We start from the raw sequence: 20929 nt of genomic DNA on the forward strand, positions 1-20929 counted from the left end.
ACCTTGGAGAGCTGTCAGAGACTGTAATTGTAGGTTGATTGATGGGTTGTCAAAGTCATTATTATAGCCTACAGAGTGATATCAAAAGTCAACAATGAAGGGGAAAGGGACAAAAATGATTTGAGTTAATGGATGCTATACCTCAAAAATATAGATAGCTGACTCAGAACCAAGAATATCAATCAGATTGAACTGTGTAACAGCAAAGTGCAAGTGGATATTTATTGTCATTTTGTTTCCTTTTTTCCTCCACCACACAGTCATCACTGAACTGGGAAAAAAGAGTGAGCATTGGCTCCTCGGCCCCCAATGTTTCCAGCCCTGTCGAGGAACAGCTGCCCACCAGAAAGAAGGAAAGCCACATCCTGGAAGGCCTGAAAAAGCTCCAAAAGAGGAAGCCGATGGAGCCACCTTCGCTCATATCCAAATGGGGATACAAGGACTGCATGAACTCCAACGAAGGGATATACTCACCCGGTATAAAGTGTGTGGGTCACAGCGTTCCTAAGTCCCAGCTGTCAAACAAACCTGTAAGAATGTGCATGAGCCGCGAGCAGGGAAAAAAAATTGCCTATGACTCTGATTCTCACGATGACGCAGATGACGAATCTACAAATACACCCACCCTACCCTACGATTTACCAAGTAAGGACTGTAGGACATTCTGTAAAAAGTTAACACACAGTGTTTCTGATAGCCTGTTCAGCTGGGGGCACAGTGGAAAATCAATAGTGGGGAGGAAGCCCTCGTACTTCAACACGGAGCGACCTGAAAAACTAACAAGCTTTATCGATGGCCTTCTCTTGAGTGAGAAAACATGTACAAGCTTCGCGCTCCCAGTGTTGAAGTTTAAGGCCAGTCCTACAGACTTAGATTGTGCACTGCAGCTTTCTGATGATCTGGAAGTCCTGGAGGACTTGCATGTGGAAAGTGGGGATGATACAAGCAGTACAGTCAACCAACTGGCTGAGAAACAAGCAATAGGCGGCTCTAACAGGCTTTCATACAAGTTTGACAACCTTCCCCTTCCGCAATGTGAAAAAGATCTCAGTTTTTCTTCACAACTAGACAGTAGGCCAAAGACTTTTAATTTGACGAAGCAGAACAAGGTGGTAAGAAAGACCTCGTCTGAAGAAAGTATCACTGTAATATTTGATGTGGAAGACGGGGAGCCTATTGAGCTCAGTTCACACCAGACTGGAGTCGTCTCTGTGACTAGAAATGAGATTTATGTGAACCAGCAGCAGACCATATCCACTGCCGAATATACTGAGCTCGTACCTCAGGGAATAGTTAATTGTCAGAAAGGAAGCAAAGCGAGAAACTACTCCATCCTAGAATCCCCACAAAACAAAGCTGAACAGCAGCCTGACAATATGGCAAAGAAAAATGGTATTCTTTCGAGTGTATGCACTGACACCCCACACTCTGAAAGACTGCTGTCACACATTCGTCAGCAACCAAAATTAATAAAGCCAGCCTATAATAATGCTCAAAAACATAATTATGTACCTTCTATGCAGACAGCTTCCTCTCAAAGGACAAATTTGACCAAAATACCAAGCAGTGGCAAAGGGGCTCCACAAAAGGTCTCTAAGGCACCTGCAAGTGAAACCAGCAATAACAATGGGACCTCAAGTTCTTCATGTCAAGAAAAGTCACCATCCTCTCCCCCAGTTAAGCTATCAAGGTTCATGAAATCTCCTGGGGGTGGTTGTAACCAGAGCCCAAAGGCAGAATTGGTAGTTTCAAAGCACAATGCACAACCTCAACAGAGCTCCAAGATTCCCTGTAGGAATGACTGGGGAAAGGGCTCTAACACTGGAGTACCAGGTTCTCCCCTGTTGCCTAGGCGACACATGGAACCTGTTGATTATGGGGAGCCTCCAACCAGAGACAGGCAATGTGATCCAGGACAAGCTGAACTCAGGTCTCCCTCCCCACCTCCACCACCAGGCAGATCTACTTCTTTACTGATAAGACTGAACTATGAAAACACCCCTCCTCTAGCACTTAAACCTGGCAACCAACGCAGTACTTCAAACGCTTCAAAAGGAGTGTCTGCTGCATTGTTGCATCATCGCCATCAGCCGCCCCAACTTGATGTTCAACATGAAAGACCTCAGATGATGCAAGATTCAGCAGAATTAGATGTAAGTCAGAAATTGGTAAATAATGTCACCCAACAGCTCCAAAGTCCTCCCGGAGCCCATCAGACCCCCACAAAAGGTTCTCCTAAAAAGGTTTCTGAACCTATAGCAAAGAGCTCTAAAAACATTTCCTGTCCTCAGAAAGGTTCCTCACTACAAAGCACATTTATCAGTAAGAAGGGGCTTTCCTGTGAGAATGGAGTACCTCTGCAGTACAAAACATCTAGCAGCTTGCCAATATCGGTCCAGGGTCACTCACAAAGTACTATTGAGCCACATGCGACTCAGGGACATGGTTCCCAAGTGACACCAACATCACCCGGTGCTGAAAACAGTCTTCAGAACCCTGAAGAAAAAGTTGTAAAGACACGTATTCCCATTGGGCTTAAAGTCCTTGTTAAATCTCCACCAGTGCTAAAGAAAAGCATAACAGTGCCTGGTAAGCAGGAGAAAGATAATATTAATGCAGCTTCCAAAGGAACAGTGACGCCAAACAATTTTAGGCAGTGTGATGCATCACAGGGAATGAGATGTTTTGAAATGGTGACTGCAAAATCTGATCAGGAGATTAGGAGAGATATTCAGGAAAGTTATTTGAATGAAGAAACACTGTCACCAGTATTGAATGACAGTGAGAGTCCTGTTGCAGACAAAGGAGATGGAGAAAGTAGACTGTTTAAAAGGTCTGTTTCAGTGACAAATAAGCCCCATTTAATGCCTGCCCTGGGAATGAATGGAGCAAAAGCCCGCAGCCAGAGCTTTAGCACACACACTGGGGATAAAACATGCACCAGTGTGATGGAAGGGCCTGGTAAGATACGTACTCAGATCATAACAAACACAACCGGAAGGGGAAGCTCCTTACCAGGACAGAACTCTTCTATTGAAGGGTTTCAGCTGACATCTGGAAGCGGTCCTGGTGAAAGCCCTTCTCATTCTCCAAGGGGGGTTGACCATTCCTACACCAGACAAAGCTCTTGTGGAAACATGAGTAGTTCAAGCAGCCACCAAGGTAGCCCAAGCAAAGTTGCTAGTAGAACTACCCCCAAAGCAGATGGTCCTCGAAACGGGTCCAAGTATGAGAGCAACAAGTCACCACCTCAACAAGAAGCACGCAGCCTACCTCTAGCTGACAGGCTGGGACTCAGAAATTCCAGACAACCTGGAAAATCACAGTCTCAGTTTGATTCTGTCTCATCTTCTCATTTCTTACCGGAACAGGCATCCGAAAGCATTGGTAGCAGGTTGCTAAACCCTAACCGAATTGATATAATGAGACCAGCAAAAAAGTTGGACAACCCCACAAGAGGGCCGGAGTTACTGGAACAACTCAGTCCTTCGGTATCCACGATAGAAGAGAAAGTTATGATGGGCATTCAAGAGAACATGCAGAAAGTTCAAGGGAAGGAAAAGTCGCAGGTCACAGAGACAAAACTAAAAACGGGTTCTTCATTGGCCAGCTGGTTTGGTTTCCGCAGGAGTAAGCTCCCTGCACTAAGTGGCAAAAAAGCTGATACCTCCAAAGCAAAAGAAGAGAAGAAAGAAGTCCAGATTGGATCGGTACTGGGAAACAAGCAGATGAAGTCAGACAAAAAGAAAGATAAGAAAAATGAACAGTGCAAAGATAGTCAAGGGCATACAACAAAACCAGAGAATAATGATAAAGTGGTTTCAATCATGGATCACTGCAATACTAAGATAAGTCCACCAATGAAACAGCTTCAGCCTTCTACAGCCAAGGACCAATTTATGAAGGAGCTACTGAACAGGTACTGTACATACAATTATGATTCATTAAAAAAGAGCTTTCTTAGTTAAAAACTAATGCTTGACATAAAGGACAGGGTAAGATAAAGCTTTTATTAATATTAAGAAAAAAAGTTCCTTGGTGTAGAACTTAGTGTAGAAATATGTCTTTTAAACCAGGCTATCGCAAAGAAACGACCCACTGTCTGAGAATCACTGTTCTAGATTAATGATATACATAAACACAGTCCACCATTCTAATCTATTGCCCAGTACAGCCAAAAAGGAGGAGCTGGGGTGACTGAAGGCTGAAGTAAAGCGTGTATTGTTTAATTGTAGCTCTCCTGGTGAGTCATATTAGTATGAACTTTTAATATGCTTTATAACTACTACAAGTTCCAAGACAAAATGTAAACTGGAACATCTTACCAAACATTGTACTGTAGGTGCAGGAACATTGCATAGAAACACTAGGTAAGTGCCACTGATGCTGGAAAATATTGTTGTTTTATTTTTTAGTTAAATTGATATTACTTTAATACAATTTTATCAGCAGCTTTACATCACTTTAACTGCAATATAGCTTGTTTATTTATTTATTTATTTATTTTGATTTAATGCGTTTTCATATTTCATATCTTGTCACCATATTTATCTTGAAAGTTTACTGAACATGATGCATTTCTTATGGTAGCTTTATCAAAAAGCCCAGCTCTTCCTTTGAGACAGCTCTTGGATGAAGTGTTCATCGTCACTTCAACCTTAGGCCATCGTGGTAGTCAACAAACGTGATCCATGCTTCGCCTCTGTGTCCCGAAGCAATCTCAGATAGAAAAATATATAATTATGTGCGCTCCAGTAAATTGATATACTACCTCAAATTGTAATCCACAGATTATATCAAGGCTAGTTAAAGTAGTAGAAAGATGAAAAGAGGTTATTTTGAACATTAAAACAGTGGGAGAAGCCAGTGGTTTGAAGGAGGATGGTGTCATTTATCAGTGAAATCACTTTCTACCTGCAGAGTTGATAAGACAGAAAATGGATCAAATCATGTTTCCTACAGGAGTGTGTCGAAGGGCAACTCCCAGGACTCATCTCTTCCCACCATCTCTATCAGCACCCAAGGGAACCACAAGAAAAACAGTGAAATGAAGGCAGATATGGAAATGCACAGTGAAACTGTGGTAAGTTTCTTCTGGTCAAATTGTAAAAAGTACTTTAACCATTTGCCAGAACATGTCCTCCGGTAACTGTTTAGAAAACGAATCAACTAAACCTTGGTAGACCTTTAACTGTGTTGTCAAGACCCCTGGACCATATGGACCACAAAACACCTTGTGTTTTTTCTGGTTATGGTGTGTGGCATACAGATTCAAAGAATGGTAAAATGGCTAATAAGCCATTTATTCTGGTGCAGACTTGCAGTAGATATACCTTTTTTTTATAGTAACCGATTCACGACAACAGGGGCCCCCTTACTGCCTCTAGGCCCCATGCAATACAGTACTCTGGTGGCTTTTCAAGGCACCATCCTTTCTTCCTTTTCTAAAATAGCAGCTTTTATCTGTGACAATTTCATTAACGATTTATGTTTGAGGTATAGAACTTAAATAGCTGCAACGCCATCCAAAAAAATCCTTGTTACATTTTGCCAGACAGTACACAAAAACTATTTCAAGTTACCTAGGCACCATGCTAGCTAATGAAGGTGCTCAGATAGAATGTGTTTAAATGTCACATGTGCATACTTGTCATTGATTTTTAAGTTGAAAAGAGAACACAGCATTGATGGCATTTGCTGTGAGGAACGCTCACAGTAATTGTTGCTCAGTACACAGGGAACTGTAATTTTGATGAATAGGATTGTTTGACATTTTTCTACAACGAAACATCTTTGAAAATATCAACCTATTGCTCTTTGAGTTGCTTTTATAAACATAGCTGGGGACATTAGGGCCTTTGAAAAGATAGATATTTTAATTCAGTGATTCCATTCTGATTGGTTTTGTTGCTTAAAGTTTGTTCTTCAAGGTTTTGTTTTTATTCATTTTGTTTTCAATAATTTTGTGCTTTCCCATTGATAAGTATAATGTAAACCACTCAAAACGATCCACTTCAGCTTATCAAATAGCTTATAGGTTTCGTTTATTTTATCTACCTTATTGTATTTATTTATTTATTTAAAAAAATATCACATAGCATAGAAATGAAGAACAATGAAGCTAGCACTTGCTCTATTATGTTTGTCATTTTAGTTTTCTGAATTTGTCTCAAGTTTCCTTTTAATTGCATCCTTTGTTTTTGATTGATTTGGAGGCTGAAGGTAGCACAAATTCTATGGAAAATGATGGTGCACTCTGCACAGCCCTTCTCTGGAGGAACTTTCTAATTGACATGCTTTAAAGAATCAGAACCAGTAGAGTCGGATGGTAATGAAAAAGGGAAATACAACATATCATGATTCATAGATAACCATTAGCAGTTAAAAAATGTATTTAAATACAAAATAAAGGATATTTAAAATTGAATGCTAACAGTAAATCAGATGACAACATTAAGTATAGAATCAATTTATTTTGTACTTATGGCATTTTGTGAACAGTCATAATTAAAAATATGATTTGTTCATTTAGTAACAGTTGCCATGGAGATCAGCATTAAGAAGTACATCTTTGTTTGAAGTCACACTAATTACTGCAAGAATTTTCTGTTGTTGTCTTCCCATCCACTTTCCTTGTTAACTGTAAAATGGAATAACATAGCTTTCTGTCTCTGATTTTAGTGAACCTCTTCTGGTTTACAAACTTGGTCTTCTGGTTTACACTATATATATATATATATATATATATATATATATATATATATATATATATATATATATATATATATTATATATATATATATATATGTGTATAACACACATACAAGCAGTCATGATTTATTTATATTTTATAGTGATACATGATATGTGTGCATTTTAGGTGACGCAAGGTCATTTGAAACCCTTTTATGGCCCAGTATTGGGGATGATTGGTTTAAAACCTTCTTTTCTCTCATCCCTGTAATCACCATCTTCTTTTGTTTTTTGTTACAAAAGAGGCAGATTTTTTTGCATCATGAAAAAGTGCTGTTGCTGGACCCATAGGCATATGTTAGACTGACCTTGCAGTGTCAGTGAGAAAGAGAGAGGAGAGAGAGAGAGAGAGAGAGAGAGAGAGAGAGAGAGAGAGAGAGAGAGAGAGAGAGAGAGAAAAAGAGAGAGAGCATGAAAGTCTGGAACTGCAATATGCAGGAAATTCAATCCGACTGATGTTGAATTTTGATAACAAAGCGGAGCCCCTTATCAGAGCCACTCAATTTAACAATGCCCCATTTAATACTGTCCTGACAGCTCTGGTTATATCTTCACTCAACAGAACTACAACAAAAAAGAAGCTACATTTTGCATTAGTGGTTTCTTTTTATACTACTGGTAGAGATTTCATCCCCCATGATATCTTTCTATCTATCTGTCTATCTATCTATCTAAATACATCTCTCTCTCTCTCTCTCTCTCTCTCTCTCTCTCTCTCTCTCTCTATATATATATATATATATATATATATATATATATATATATACACACACACACACACACACACACACACACACACACACTCACACACACACACACTCACACACATATACTGTATGTATATACTGTATACAGTGCAGAGAAAGTGTATGAACCCAAAGATAATTATGGAAATTCCATAGTTTTACCTTGATAGCCTTCTTGAATCAAAACCTTTTCTTAAATATCCAATAGGGTGTATTATCCAATTTCATGTCTTTTGAAACAAAATGATGTATGAATTAGACAAACAATGAGTAACTGATATTCAGGGTATGTGAAAAAGTAAGTGAACCCCTTGTTTTATCAGCTCAATTAAGGGGATAATTGGAATGAGGTATTTAAATAATTAGGTTGATCTTCAGGGGTGAGTTTGGGAGGCCCCACCCTATATAAAGATCAGAAACTTTGTGAGTTTGGTCTTCACCATACAGGTGTGTGGAAACACGTCATGCCAAATCAGAAAAAATCTCTGAGGATCTCAGAAAAACATCTATTGATGCTTATCAGTCTAGAAAGGGTTACAAAACCATTTCTAAGGATTTGGAGCTTCACCAATCCACTGTCAGACAGATCAAATGGAAAAAGTTCAAGACCACAGTCACTCTACCCAGGAGCGGTCGTCCTACCAAAATCTCTGTAAGAACAAACTGGAAAATCATCAAGGAAATCACAAAAAACCCCAGAGTAACATCCAATGATCTGCAGGCCACTCTCACTTTGGCTAATGTGAGTGTTCATGACTCAACTATCAGAAAAAGACTGAACAAGAATGGTGTTCATGGAAGGATAGCCAGGAGGAAGCCACTGCTCTCTAAAAAGAATATTGCTGTCCGTCTGAAGTTCTACAAAGAGCACATAGATGATCCACAAGACTTCTGGAACAATGTTGACAGACGAGTCAAAGGTAGAACTTTTTGGCCTCAATGAGAAACGTTATGTTTGGCAAAAACCAAACACTGCGTTCGAACAGAAGTACCTCATCCCAACTGTCAATCATGGTGGTGGGAGTGTGATGGTTTGGGGCTGCTTTGCTGCCTCAGGACCTGGACGGCTTGCCATCATTGACACAACCATGAAGATTCAGAAGATTCTAGAGGAGAATGTCAGGCCATCCGTCCGTGAGCTCAAGCTGAACTGAAAGTGGATCATGCAGCAAGACAATGATCCTAAACATACAAGCAGATCTACAAAAGAATGGCTGCAGAAGAAGAAATTCCGCGTTTTAGAATGGCCTAGTCAAAGTTCGGACCTAAACCCCATCAAAATGTTGTGGCAGGACCTGAAGCGAGCTATCCATGTAAGGAAGCCCTCAAATGTCACAGAGTTGAAGCAGTTCTGTAAGGAGGAATGGGCCAAAATTCCTCAAAACCGATGTGAGAGACTGACCAACAGTTACAGCAAATGCTTAGTTGAAGTCATTGGTGCTCAAGGGAGTACCACCAGTTACTGAATCTAAAGGTTCACATACTTTTTTACACATGGGTATTGAATGTTGAATCATTTGTGGATAAATAAATGTTGAAAAAGTATGATGTTTTTGTGTCATTTGTTTGATCAGGTTATCTTTATCTATTATTAGGACTACGATCTAATAACATTTTAGGCTTGAAATATGTGAAAATCCTAAGGGGTTCACAAACTTTTTCTCGGCACTGTAATTTTTATATAAAATAATAGCTATAGTATATCATCTACAGTATACCATAATGAGTACTTTTTTATATGCAAACCATTACCAGAGGTGTGGTATACTGAAGGGATATTAGCATTGCTGTGGCATGTTACAAGGTAATAGTGGAAGTCACTATTATGCTACAGCTTTTTAAAGTTATTTCTTTACCCGTTTGTCTGAAATCACCATTGTAGTCCGCTGAAAGAGTTAGCGAGGCTCAAGCGTCCCTGTGAAGCGTTATATCAGTAATGACTGGTTTTAGAACAGGGGTCAATAATTAATGTAATCTTTTCTGTTATTGAACCATAACAGAATGGCTGGCCTACACAGAAAACAATAGGAGAGCAGTTGTCATGTAATACGTAACAAATGCACGTTATTGCATAACATATACCATTCTTGGCCCATTACAGTATAAGCTTTACTTTTGAAATCACAAAGAACTCTTTCACTGGCACTGGGCACTTTACAGACACAATACCATTGATAATGTGTCATTTTAAACGTAGCAAACACTCTATTGTCTCATTGCCACCTTGTCATTTCTCTCCATACATTTCCTTCCAGCTAAAAAGACAATTGCACTGGACCCTGTTTTGTAGTGGGAATTGAAATGTAGATCTGAGCTAAATTTTATATGTATTGGGTGTCCTGTCTAAATACTGTAGAAGTACCAATCGGTTTGGATAAAGGGGAAGTCAAACTCTTCAAATAGTTGCTTTTGGGGGGGGGGGGGCAACATGCTTGGTTTCACATTGTGATAGTTGAATTAGGAAAGGAGACAACCATTTAATAATTATCTTTAAGGAAACAATTGCTCCAATTTAACACTGTTGTACATACACCTTACATTTTAATGCAAATGTTTTTAGACAGTTAGAGGTCACGTTGGCACATGGGCAGAAACTGCAGTATTAGAGTATTCCATAAGGAGGGACAGTTCCAGAGGTTAGTACTCATTAAAGCTGTATATCTGCGAGGTAGGAGCTAGCACAGGAAAGGTAATGTATTGCAATAGTAGCACAAAGGTCCTATAAACCATCAGCTGGTAATAGTGTGCGTTTAATGAAATTCAACAGTGTGAGTGAATAGAAAACAAGAAACTTGCTCCATGTCCAGTATTTTCAATAGTGAGCAATACACTGATATTTAAAGATGCTTTTACACCTATTTTGTGTGGGTGCTGATTGAACACCTTCAGGTTGCAAATAAAGTAGCAAACTTTATTTTTGTAATGTATTTATTTTAACAAACAGACCAAGATTGTGACACAGAATATCAACATTATGGCAGACGATGATGAAGAGACCATCCACAAACCTTCTTGTCAAGATCATATGCTAGGTATGGAGAGTACATTCTAATTACCAGTGGGTAAAACAGATTCAATGATTATCAGATCTGTGCTTATTTATTTATTTATTTATTTACTTAGCTAGTATTTCAGCAAAATGGTGAAGAAAATGCATCCTTAGCTCTAAACGAAAAGGTATCAGAAATCAATGCCTGGGTTTAAAGAAGGCCTTTGAGTTGGTCATCACACTGTTGGGAGGTTGTGAAATTTGAGTTACAGAATTTGCAGTTGTACCATTGCGATATAGCTTCAAGATTGTGGTAAATATATTCAACTTTTTTTAAAAAATTATTATTATTATTATTATTATTATTATTACATACATGTGTCTGACCTGACATTTCTAATTAGTCTTAAAGCTGATTTGCTAAATGTGCACAACTATCATTATATACTTGTTTAGATGTTAGCCTAGCTTAGCCATAGTTAAATAAAATGACTAGCAACGCTCTTAAATGAATATGTCATATGTAAGTAATAATGAAAAACTGCTTGAAATGTTTTCAATTTAAAAAGCAATTATAGATCTGGAGTAAATTTAAAGAGCCATCTAATGAAACCAAATTTGAGTATGACTTCAATGAAAGACTGTAGTACACTTTTGCATACTTACAAAAATGCATAAGACATTGATAATGCACTGTTAGATTTCCCTGGTATTAAGACTGAATCATCATATTCTGAAAATAAGATGTCCAGCAGAGTAAAAAGAAGACTGTAAATATTAAAATAACCTTTCTGTCATTTCGAACTTTGCTATAAATTTGCCAAAATCTACATTTCAAATACAATGCATAATATATGTAAAACAGTGGCTTTGTTTACATGTGCATGTGTAATTATTTTTACATTTGTTTTTGAATTCTTCAAAAACAAATTGTACATCTTTGAATATCCTAATAACTTTCCAAAGACATGATTACCTAAATATTTTGATTCTCATCAGCCTGTGTAAGAGATTTGAACTGAAGTACTTTATTGATATGAACCCCCATGTGGTTGACTAATTAAAGTGTTAAGTATTTTGAAACTGTCTGGGAAGCCAACATTCTCTACAGTTTTGCTGACTCCTCATTTTCAAATAATTGGATAGCCTTGGCCTTACCCAATCTTTCGGGTTTGTAGTGATTTTTTTAGTAGATTAATGATTTAAGGGATTAGTCAAGCATACAGAAAGTTGATGTGTTTTTTTTTCTTCTTCTTAAGATGTTCAAAGAAACGTTACTTTTTTTTGTTCACTGTAAATTTTATTGAAATTTTCAGATTCCTGAGCTCTGTGATTCATATCCTAACGCATGAGCAAAATCTGACATTTTGTGATATATAAACATAAAAAATTGATGATCAATGGAAAAGGGAAAGGTAGCATTTCTTAATTCTTTTGCCTCCTTGACAATGCATCTGCTGCAGGAGTGTCAGTTCTCAGTACTCCTCCACGTATTTACAACTGCTTGAACTCATTCCATTTGTGACCTGAACGGCTGTCAGGTATCATTTCATGAGCATTTGGTGTGATGGTTTAGAGAACCAGTGCTGGATTCCAGGGAGCAAAAATAAATACATTACACAGATATAAATTGTATCTAGCATATCATTTCTCATTGCCTCCGATCTGATGGAAGTATTTGTCATCTTATTACTTTCTTCTTGTGTTGCAGCTAATATGACTCCCCCCGACTCACATAGATTCATATGGGATGTGAGTTTTTTAAGTCCCAGATGGGTCCTGTTATCTGTACTGGAGGGAAGAATGTGAATGTATATCACTGTTGTAGGGTAAATGGCTTCACAGGAGTCAAAGTGAAAAGTCAAAAGGGAAATAAAAACAAGGCACTGTGAGAGTGACTCTCTGCTAATAAGATGGAAGAAAAAGATTGTGTGAAAGCCCTGGTTATTACACTCACATGACAACTCATTTGCTCATATTCCTTTCTGACTCATGTAACAAGGCACCTAAGCATAAGAATGAGATGGGACAATCGCAGCAGGTACAATTACATCCATCCATTTGTTACATCTGGTCTGTATTTTAAATGTTACCGATTAAGTTTTGTAATACTCTCCATTGAAACGGAGAAGCTAACTGACAATCCATGAAATTGATGATTTTTTTTAATGATATTCCTGTTCTTCAAGAAAATGCCAATACGCAAAGAAGCAGCTAATCTTTGTCATTCTGAATTCCTTCATCAGCTCATTGACATCACTTTAGCAATCAAATAGCCATCATCTTATCAGTGACTCAGTAGTTGGCTGGTTTATTTTGCACATGATTGGATGAAGGAATGATGTTTGCTTTATCTCTGTAGTGCCATCTCAATAAAGCCATACAATATCTTAAGGGTTTTATATAAGAGATGCAGGTTACTGCCTGAGAATCACAGTCAGCATGGAGACTAGAATTAAATCAATTTTCAATCTTTTTTTTCTAATGAAGTCTTGAACCATTGCCTGAAGATAGTAATGCCCAGTGCACCGTTGTACTTTAAGAATCTGTGTTCAGCACGACTGGGAACTGGCCATAAATTAAAGGATCTATAAACTCTCTTGGGCTCCACACATTACAACCCAATCCAGCTTTTAAAGTGCGTTTGTACTTTTCTATGTATTTTTTTAGTGTGTAATAAGTGACATCTAGCATACACAACAACTCTAGTGTTCTTCAGAAATGAAATAACACTTAATGAAGTGATTCTTAATAAAGTGACTCTTTTTTCTTTCCATTTCACATGTATTTTTTGAACACTTATAGAATTCAAATTCAAGTAAACATAGTATTCCATACATATATTCACCAATGAATATATATATATATATATATATATATATATATATATATATATATATATATATATATATATATATATATACACACTGTACATGGTAAATTCTAATTCTCATTTACCAAAATTCCAAAAAAAGGATTACAATATCAGATGGAAAGTATTTGGAGAAGAAGCAATTTCACTATGGATTCTTTCAGTACCATATGCTTTTAATAACCCTTTAACTGTTGGCAGGGGATATTATTATATAATGTGCATTTCAAATCTGGGCATAAACTTGATTTATGCAGCAGCCACTGAAAGTCATTAGCCAACATTATGCTCAGTAATTCGGGCTGGGATCACAAGGATAAAAAAAAAATCTGCACTGCATAGCAGGAAGGAAGGATTTTGTATCCAAAAAACCCAGCCATCTGTTGTATGTGAAGTCTGGTTTGGAGGTCTCAGATTGTTTAATTCTTCCACTTTTAAATTGTAAGATTACATGCTTTTAAATGTTAAATATAACTATTGCCCGTGGCAATATCTAAATGCTAATGTCTAAAGGTTGTAAACATTAAACACCTGGATAACATTTAAAAGTGTAAACTCTACATGATTTAATTCATTAATGTTCATATCGATGACTAAATATTTGAAAAAAGTAACGACAGTTCCAATGGCTGATTCATTTTTGTATATTAAACTTAAATTCTTGTATCTCAAAAAAGTTCTTACTCCAGCTAGCCATGGACCATGGTTTTAGAACAGTTCATGGCAATTATTCAGGTCAGTAGCAGTTCAGAACAAGTTTTGAAATTGATTTGCCTACTGAAGTCTCAGAAATACAATGTTTTTATTGACTGTTTAACTTTAACATTTTTTATAATCTGTTGTAAATAATGCTTTTTTTTTAAACCTTCCCAAGATGCCCCTTTTTCCCCCATAACCCCTTTCGTTGTCTGTGACTCCGGTGCTTCCTTTGTCTCCACCTCCCATCACATGCTTCTCCTGTACCTTAGGGTCAAGCTGCCAGATGAGAACCCTAGACAGTGGGATAGGAACTTTCCCCCTCCCTGACTCGGTCAACAGGGCGACCGGAAGACATCTCCCCAAATCCCAATCCAACCCTGAGAAGGTGGTAACTGTCTTCCTGGAGCCACATGAAATCCTGCCCCAAACCACTCTATCAAAGGCCAAAACTCTGGAACGAGAAATGCCTTCCACCTCCGAGACTTGCCAACAAGAGCCTACCATGGCTGCCAAAGCTGGACACACTCTTCAGAGCCGGCTTCCCATGCCAACCACCTCAGGTAAATTACACTACTAGCCCCATACAGTATATACAGTACTGTGCAAAAGTTTTAGGCAGGTGTGAAAAAATGCTGTAAAGAATGCTTTCAAAAATAGACATGTTAATAGATTAGATTTATCAATTACCAAAATGCAAAGTGAGTGAACAGAAGAAAAATCTAAATCAAATACATATTTGGTGTGACAACCCTTTGCCTTCAAAACGGCATCAATTCTTCTAGGTACACTTGCACAAAGTCAGGGATTTTGTAGGCATATAGTCAGGTCTATGATTAAACAATTATACCAAACAGGTGCTAATGATCATCAATTCAATATATAGGTTGAAATACAATTATTAACTGAAACAGAAACAGCTGTGTAGGAGGAATAAAACTGGGTGAGGAACAGCCAAACTCGGCTAACAAGGTGAGGTTGCTGAAGACAGTTTACTGTCAAAAGTCATACACCATGGCAAGACTGAGCACAGCAACAAGACACAAGGTAGTTATACTATATCAGCAAGGTCTCTCCCAGGCAGAAATTTCAAGGCAGACAGGGGTTTCCAGATGTGCTGTCCAAGCTCTTTTGAAGAAGCATAAAGAAACGAGCAACGTTGAGGACCGTAGACGCAGTGGTCGTCTAAGGAAACTTACTGCAGCAGATGAAAGACACATCATGCTTACTTCCCTTCTCAATCGGAAGATGTCAGGCAGTGCCGTCAGCTCAGAATTGGCAGAAAACAGTGGGACCCTGGTACACCCATCTACTGTCTGGAGAAGTCTGGTCAGAAGTGGCCTTCATGAAGACTTGCGGCCAAAGCCATACCTCCGACGTGGAAACAAGGCCGAGCGACTCAACTATGCATGAAAACACAGGAACTGGGGTGCAGAAAAATGGCAGCTGGTGCTCTGGACTGATGAGTCAAAATTTGAAATATTTGGCTGTAGCAGAAGGCAGTTTGTTCGCCGAAGGGCTGGAGAGCGGTACACGAATGAGTGTCTGCAGGCAACAGTGACGCATGGTGGAGGTTCCTTGCAAGTTTGGGGCTGCATTTCTGCAAATGGAGTTGGGGATTTGGTCAGAATTATTGGTCTCCTCAATGCTGAGAAGTACAGGCAGATACTTATCCATCATTCAATACCATCAGGGAGGCATCTGATTGGCCCCAAATTTATTCTGCAGCATGACAACGACCCCAAACATACAGCGAAAGTCATTAAGAACTATCTTCAGCGTAAAAAAGAACAAGGAGTCCTGGAAATGATGGTATGGCCCCCACAGAGCCCTGATCTCAACATCATTGAGTCTGTCTGGGATTACATGAAGAGAGAGAAGCAATTGAGGATGCCTAAATCCACAGAAGAACTGTGGTTAGTTCTCCCAGATGTTTGTGCCAACCTAGCTGCCGAGTGCCTTCAAAAACTGTGCTCAAGTGTACCTAGAAGAATTGATGCTGTTTTGAAGGCAAAGGGTGGTCACACCAAATATTGATTTGATGTAGGTTTTTCTTCTGTTCACTCACTTTGCATTTTGTTAATTGATAAATATAAACTATTAACATGTCTATTTTTGAAAGCATTCTTACTTTACAGCATTTTTTCACACCTGCCTAAAACTATTGCACAGTACTGTGTGTGTGTATATATATTATATATAATGTGTGTGTGACAAAGACCCTACTTGTCAGGCTAGGTCTGGGACTTTACCACTGTATTATGTCGGTACACCAATAAACAAGTCCTAATCATCAAGTATATTTAATGCACGTAAGGGCACTTTTTATTAAGCACAGAAAAAAAAGCAAACAACAAAAGAAAAGCCATCTCCACTTGAAGACCAAGACTAAACTTGTTTTTTTCTAAACTGAAGGGTTGGGACGGCTAAGCCGTTTTCCCAACAAGACTACTTTTAAATTTACCAAGCTGGGCACTTTTTAATTAACCAAGCTAGTATAAACTCACCATACCTTTATTGTTTTACACACAGCAATTCCTCTCTTACCAGCTCCCTGGCAGTCCTCCCTCTACAAGAGATTCAAGCTCCCTTTTTATCTGATGTGGCTGTTCCCAATTAGCACCAATTATCTAATTTGGGAACAGCCACATTTTCACATGTATTTGTCAAGCTAGGCACTAACCCCATCCCTGCCAGCCACCACCAAAACACATAAACACCACACTGTATTTACAGGCAGGGCTCTGCCCTGTCACAGTAGTATGTATCTGCTTTAATACTCGAAATCCTCTGGAGAGGTTAATATTAGAAAACACATACAACAGAAATGATTAATTAGCTACTGATACGAATTGTAAACCTTGTAACAGTAGAGCTTGCAAACAACAGAAACACACAGGGGACAGAGACGACAAGGTAGGGTCCACAAGGACATAGTGTGGATTACAAGGAATACATGCAAATATGTATTTCCTTATAGTTAGTGTTATTTTTTGTATGATTATATTTTACTCCCAAAGTTTTGCAGTTCACTTGCACTTTTGAATATTCATGCCACACATGCTCTCTGTCCAAAGCTTTTAAGAAAATTACATAGGCAGATGGGTATATACTGCATCAAACCCTTTAAAAAAAAACCAAAAAAAAACGCTGTATTTATTTTGTTGTGCATATTTTGTAACATCAAGTGTAATAAGCTGATGTGGAGCTCAGATTTGTTTGGGGTTACATTTGATATTTGGCAGACCTATGTCCTCATTTAACAATCAAGTCTAGTTAACCATTATGAATGCCTCATCATTTTGGGCAGTAAAAGAGCTATTGCCAGTTTCATCCTGTGAATACAAAAGGTCACATTTATCAACAGGTTTCAAAGCACTTAAGAACGGGCATTCGCAGAGGCATTCCAGTCGATGGTTTAAATATCTGTGCTCTAAGAAACTGCTTTGAGTTTCACTCAAGCAGTTTCGCTCAAGCATGAAATACACCAGTAAGTAGTTACAATAGCCTTTACTTAGTGTTAGATGTTAACTGAAGTGTCTGCTGAGAGGCACAGCCACATATGCTAGCCAACAAACACACCTGCTGTTTCCTGTTAAAAGGAACTGAGAGGAATTTTCTGTCTGATACCATATAAAAAATAATTATGCTGCTAATTAAAGGTACAGTGACAAGAGATTCATAAGAGAGAGTGATGGTGGATATAGATTATGTGGTCCATGCTTGAATAGTCACACGTGCGACCTCAATTCCACAACGTGCAATGGAGCAGACTCCATGATTAAACACTGTCATTATAACAAATTGAACAGAAACATTCCAGCAACAGATAGCATCTCAAGAAGTGGATAAGAGGAAAAGACTACCCTGATCTTGATCCTAATTGTTTTTGCTAGATGGACTTATTTTAATTAAATTGTCACAAAGCAGATTTTAAAATAGTGCTGTACCGGTATTCCATGTTAGCTGAGGTTCCGTAATGTTTCTTCTCCATCATTTTCACTTTGGTTTTCAGGGGCAATGCTTAATCATCCTGCCATTTTTAATAAAAAGCGCTTTGCTGTACAGTTTTATCCTGGTTATGTTAACTGTTCTGAATGAAGTAGAGACTCCATCATTTGATAGAGATTAGGACCGATCATACATGAAATTATACATGCTGTGTTGAACCACTGCGCTACGACTTGTGTCTTATGAGAAAAAAAAAGAAAACCTGCGTCTTAGGAATGTACAGTGGGTGCATTGTATCCACAGTTAGTCCCAGGCATGCCCTGCCAAATAATACATTGCACAGTAAGTTTTAGTGCTTTTATGATTCGTAGTTCAGAATAAACGCCTTGGAAATGGCAGGGACATTGTTAAACACTGATTGTTTTGATCCATAGATAAAACAAATAAATAACTGCTGCTGAAATTGTTTGCAAATGTAATACAATTACAATTAGTTGCTAATTTATTGCAAGATAGATTCACTCGAGGGCATTAGCGTGCTGAGGACATCTAAGATGATGCATCAACAAAAGAGAAAATGACAGAAAGGAGCGCAACTAAAATTACAAATATGAATTAAGCATTAAGAGTACAGAATGAGTAACAACATCAGCGCACAGCGATCCATCTTCTGACTTTCAGCATCGTCTCTGTTTAAAATAAACATTACAGTAATGTGTTTCTTCACCATTGCAGGCATAATGAAACCCAAGGGAGTGCGTGTAAAAAAACTGAATCCAGTCTCTTCCAAGTCTCCTGACAGCCACGAGAAGCAGGCTGAGAAGAGGAAGAACAGTCAGGACCAGAGCAGTCTGCAGACTGTAAGAATGGAGATCCTTATTAGTGGCTTTATCCCTCAGCTTTCTCCCCCACTGCTAGGCACCAATAATCTAAGGCAATACCTAGCAAGAACTGTTAGAACTGTGTGCACTGAATTACAATCAGGAAAACAATGCTCCCTCTATATACTCTATCTAACATAGTGTAGAATAATCACACATACAGTTAAAACTAGTACCAGTCTATGAATGAAAATCACATTTCTTATACCTCACACTCACAATACGCTCATCACAAAAACTTGAACAGTGCATATAGGTTAAGAATCTTAAATTACAATTCTGTGGCAGACATTCCCCTTAGAATCACAAAAAATGATGTATTGATAAAATGCATCTGTATTTTAGCATATGGTGCAGCATATAGACACTGTGGAATATGCCTTTATAATGGAGTGATCTATGTGTTAATCTAACACCCGTCTTCTTGCTTGTACAGGATAGAACGCTACTGGAGTGCACATATTCAGCCAGCAGCAGCGATAGCGAAACTGAGCCTGAGTATGAATCAAATGAGATTGGAACTGGTCAGGAAGAGCTTTTAGACCAAATGAAAAACAACACGCAAGGTAACCCTAATAATCATCTGTCCGCTTTTCTTTAACTAGAATGCACCTCATTCCCTTTCTGTTCTGCTGCCCATCTGTTTTTATATCTACACCATGGATTTGTTGTCTGCCTTATTTGTCGTTCCTCCTTTCCAGTTGTCTGTCCATATTCCCATCGATGAATTCCAATAGTTGGGAATGACACTTATCTATATTTTTTGCAACCTTTTTCGCAGTTGGTCAAGATGAGCTTGCTGTGAAGAAGAGTTGTATTGTGAGCCCCATGTCTATTATGGATTTCTACCAACATAAGGCATATGTCCATTATGGAAAGGAGGGACACACGGACATGTCACACTACAGTTTTGTACACAACCAGTCTATTGCTGAAGAAAAGGCTGGAGACAGTTCAAGGGTGAGTATCCAAACCCCCTTTCCTTTACAGTGTGGAGAAAATGCTGTATCTCATGATGTACATTCCAGAATCTTTGTTCTATCTTGTGTTCTATTAACCCATCATTTTCAAATAATGTTTTGTTCATTTACACTTGTGAGGTCTAAGTGAACAGGCAGACTAAAGATCAATTCAAAACTGACAAACTTTCTGATCTTTAAAATGAAGAAGTCATTTTTTGTTTGCGCTGCAGTGAGTTATGTCACCAGTAGATTACTTTTCTGCAGTTTCTCCTGTCTCCCTTGTGTTGTATAAATGCATTACATGATATGAAACTGATTGCTTATGAGAAATAATTCACCTGACATTGGCACTCAGATATGCTGCCAGACAACGCATGGTGAATTATTTTGTATTTCAAATGCACCTTGCAGGCAGCTGTACTATACATACCCTGTATCACAATAAATGTCCGGTAATCTGTGATTATTAGTGATAGTTTAGGTGAATGGAAATTATTTTGTAATAATAATAATAATAATAATAATAATAATAATAATAATAATAATAATAATAATGACAGTTCAGATAAAAAACAAACCATTATGCATTATTAAAGTTATATACACTTTTATTTTTACAGTAAAATGCCACATAAAACAAGGTATTTAAACAGTAAAGGGATGTTTCCATCAGCATCTCTGTATTTTTTGTTTAATCTGTATACCATTGCTGTAAAATAGCTGACATAAAACATGTAAGCAGCCCAACATTACAATGAAGAATATTGTTATGGGCAGTATGTGTTTATTAGTTAATATTTATCTGCTTTAAATTCCAGATAATAGCTTGAAATATGTTTTAAAAAAGCACATATTTGCAAAAAGAATGAAGTGGTACACAGGTGCACTTTCAGTAAAAAGCACCTAATTGCATTTGATGCATGTACAATTCTGCACACTTGCAGTGACACAGGAGATCAGTATGCACCTTTACATATTGACAAATAAGGGGCAGTGACCTTAAATAACCTTAAACAGGTCGCTTTGTGTGTGTGTGTGTATATACACACACACACACACACACACACACACACACACAC

At 38.1% G+C, this 20929-nt stretch overlaps 1 protein-coding gene across 2 annotated transcripts in view; it reads left to right on the plus strand.

The window, feature by feature from the left end:
- Positions 1-20929, plus strand: part of LOC121323048 (nck-associated protein 5-like) — a 129309-nt gene that overhangs the window by 96252 nt on the left and 12128 nt on the right. Inside the window, exons 11-17 of one of the 2 annotated variants that reach the window (XM_041263770.1) lie at positions 261-3919; positions 4921-5083; positions 10444-10531; positions 14329-14619; positions 18743-18867; positions 19325-19454; positions 19670-19848. In XM_041263770.1, the coding sequence (XP_041119704.1) occupies positions 261-3919; positions 4921-5083; positions 10444-10531; positions 14329-14619; positions 18743-18867; positions 19325-19454; positions 19670-19848 (4635 nt within the window). The remainder of the gene's footprint in view (positions 1-260; positions 3920-4920; positions 5084-10443; positions 10532-14328; positions 14620-18742; positions 18868-19324; positions 19455-19669; positions 19849-20929) is intronic. The other variant, XM_041263771.1, reaches the window with a different exon arrangement.

Source organism: Polyodon spathula, chromosome 11 (genome assembly GCF_017654505.1).
Source record: "Polyodon spathula isolate WHYD16114869_AA chromosome 11, ASM1765450v1, whole genome shotgun sequence".
NCBI classification, from domain to species: domain Eukaryota; kingdom Metazoa; phylum Chordata; class Actinopteri; order Acipenseriformes; family Polyodontidae; genus Polyodon; species Polyodon spathula.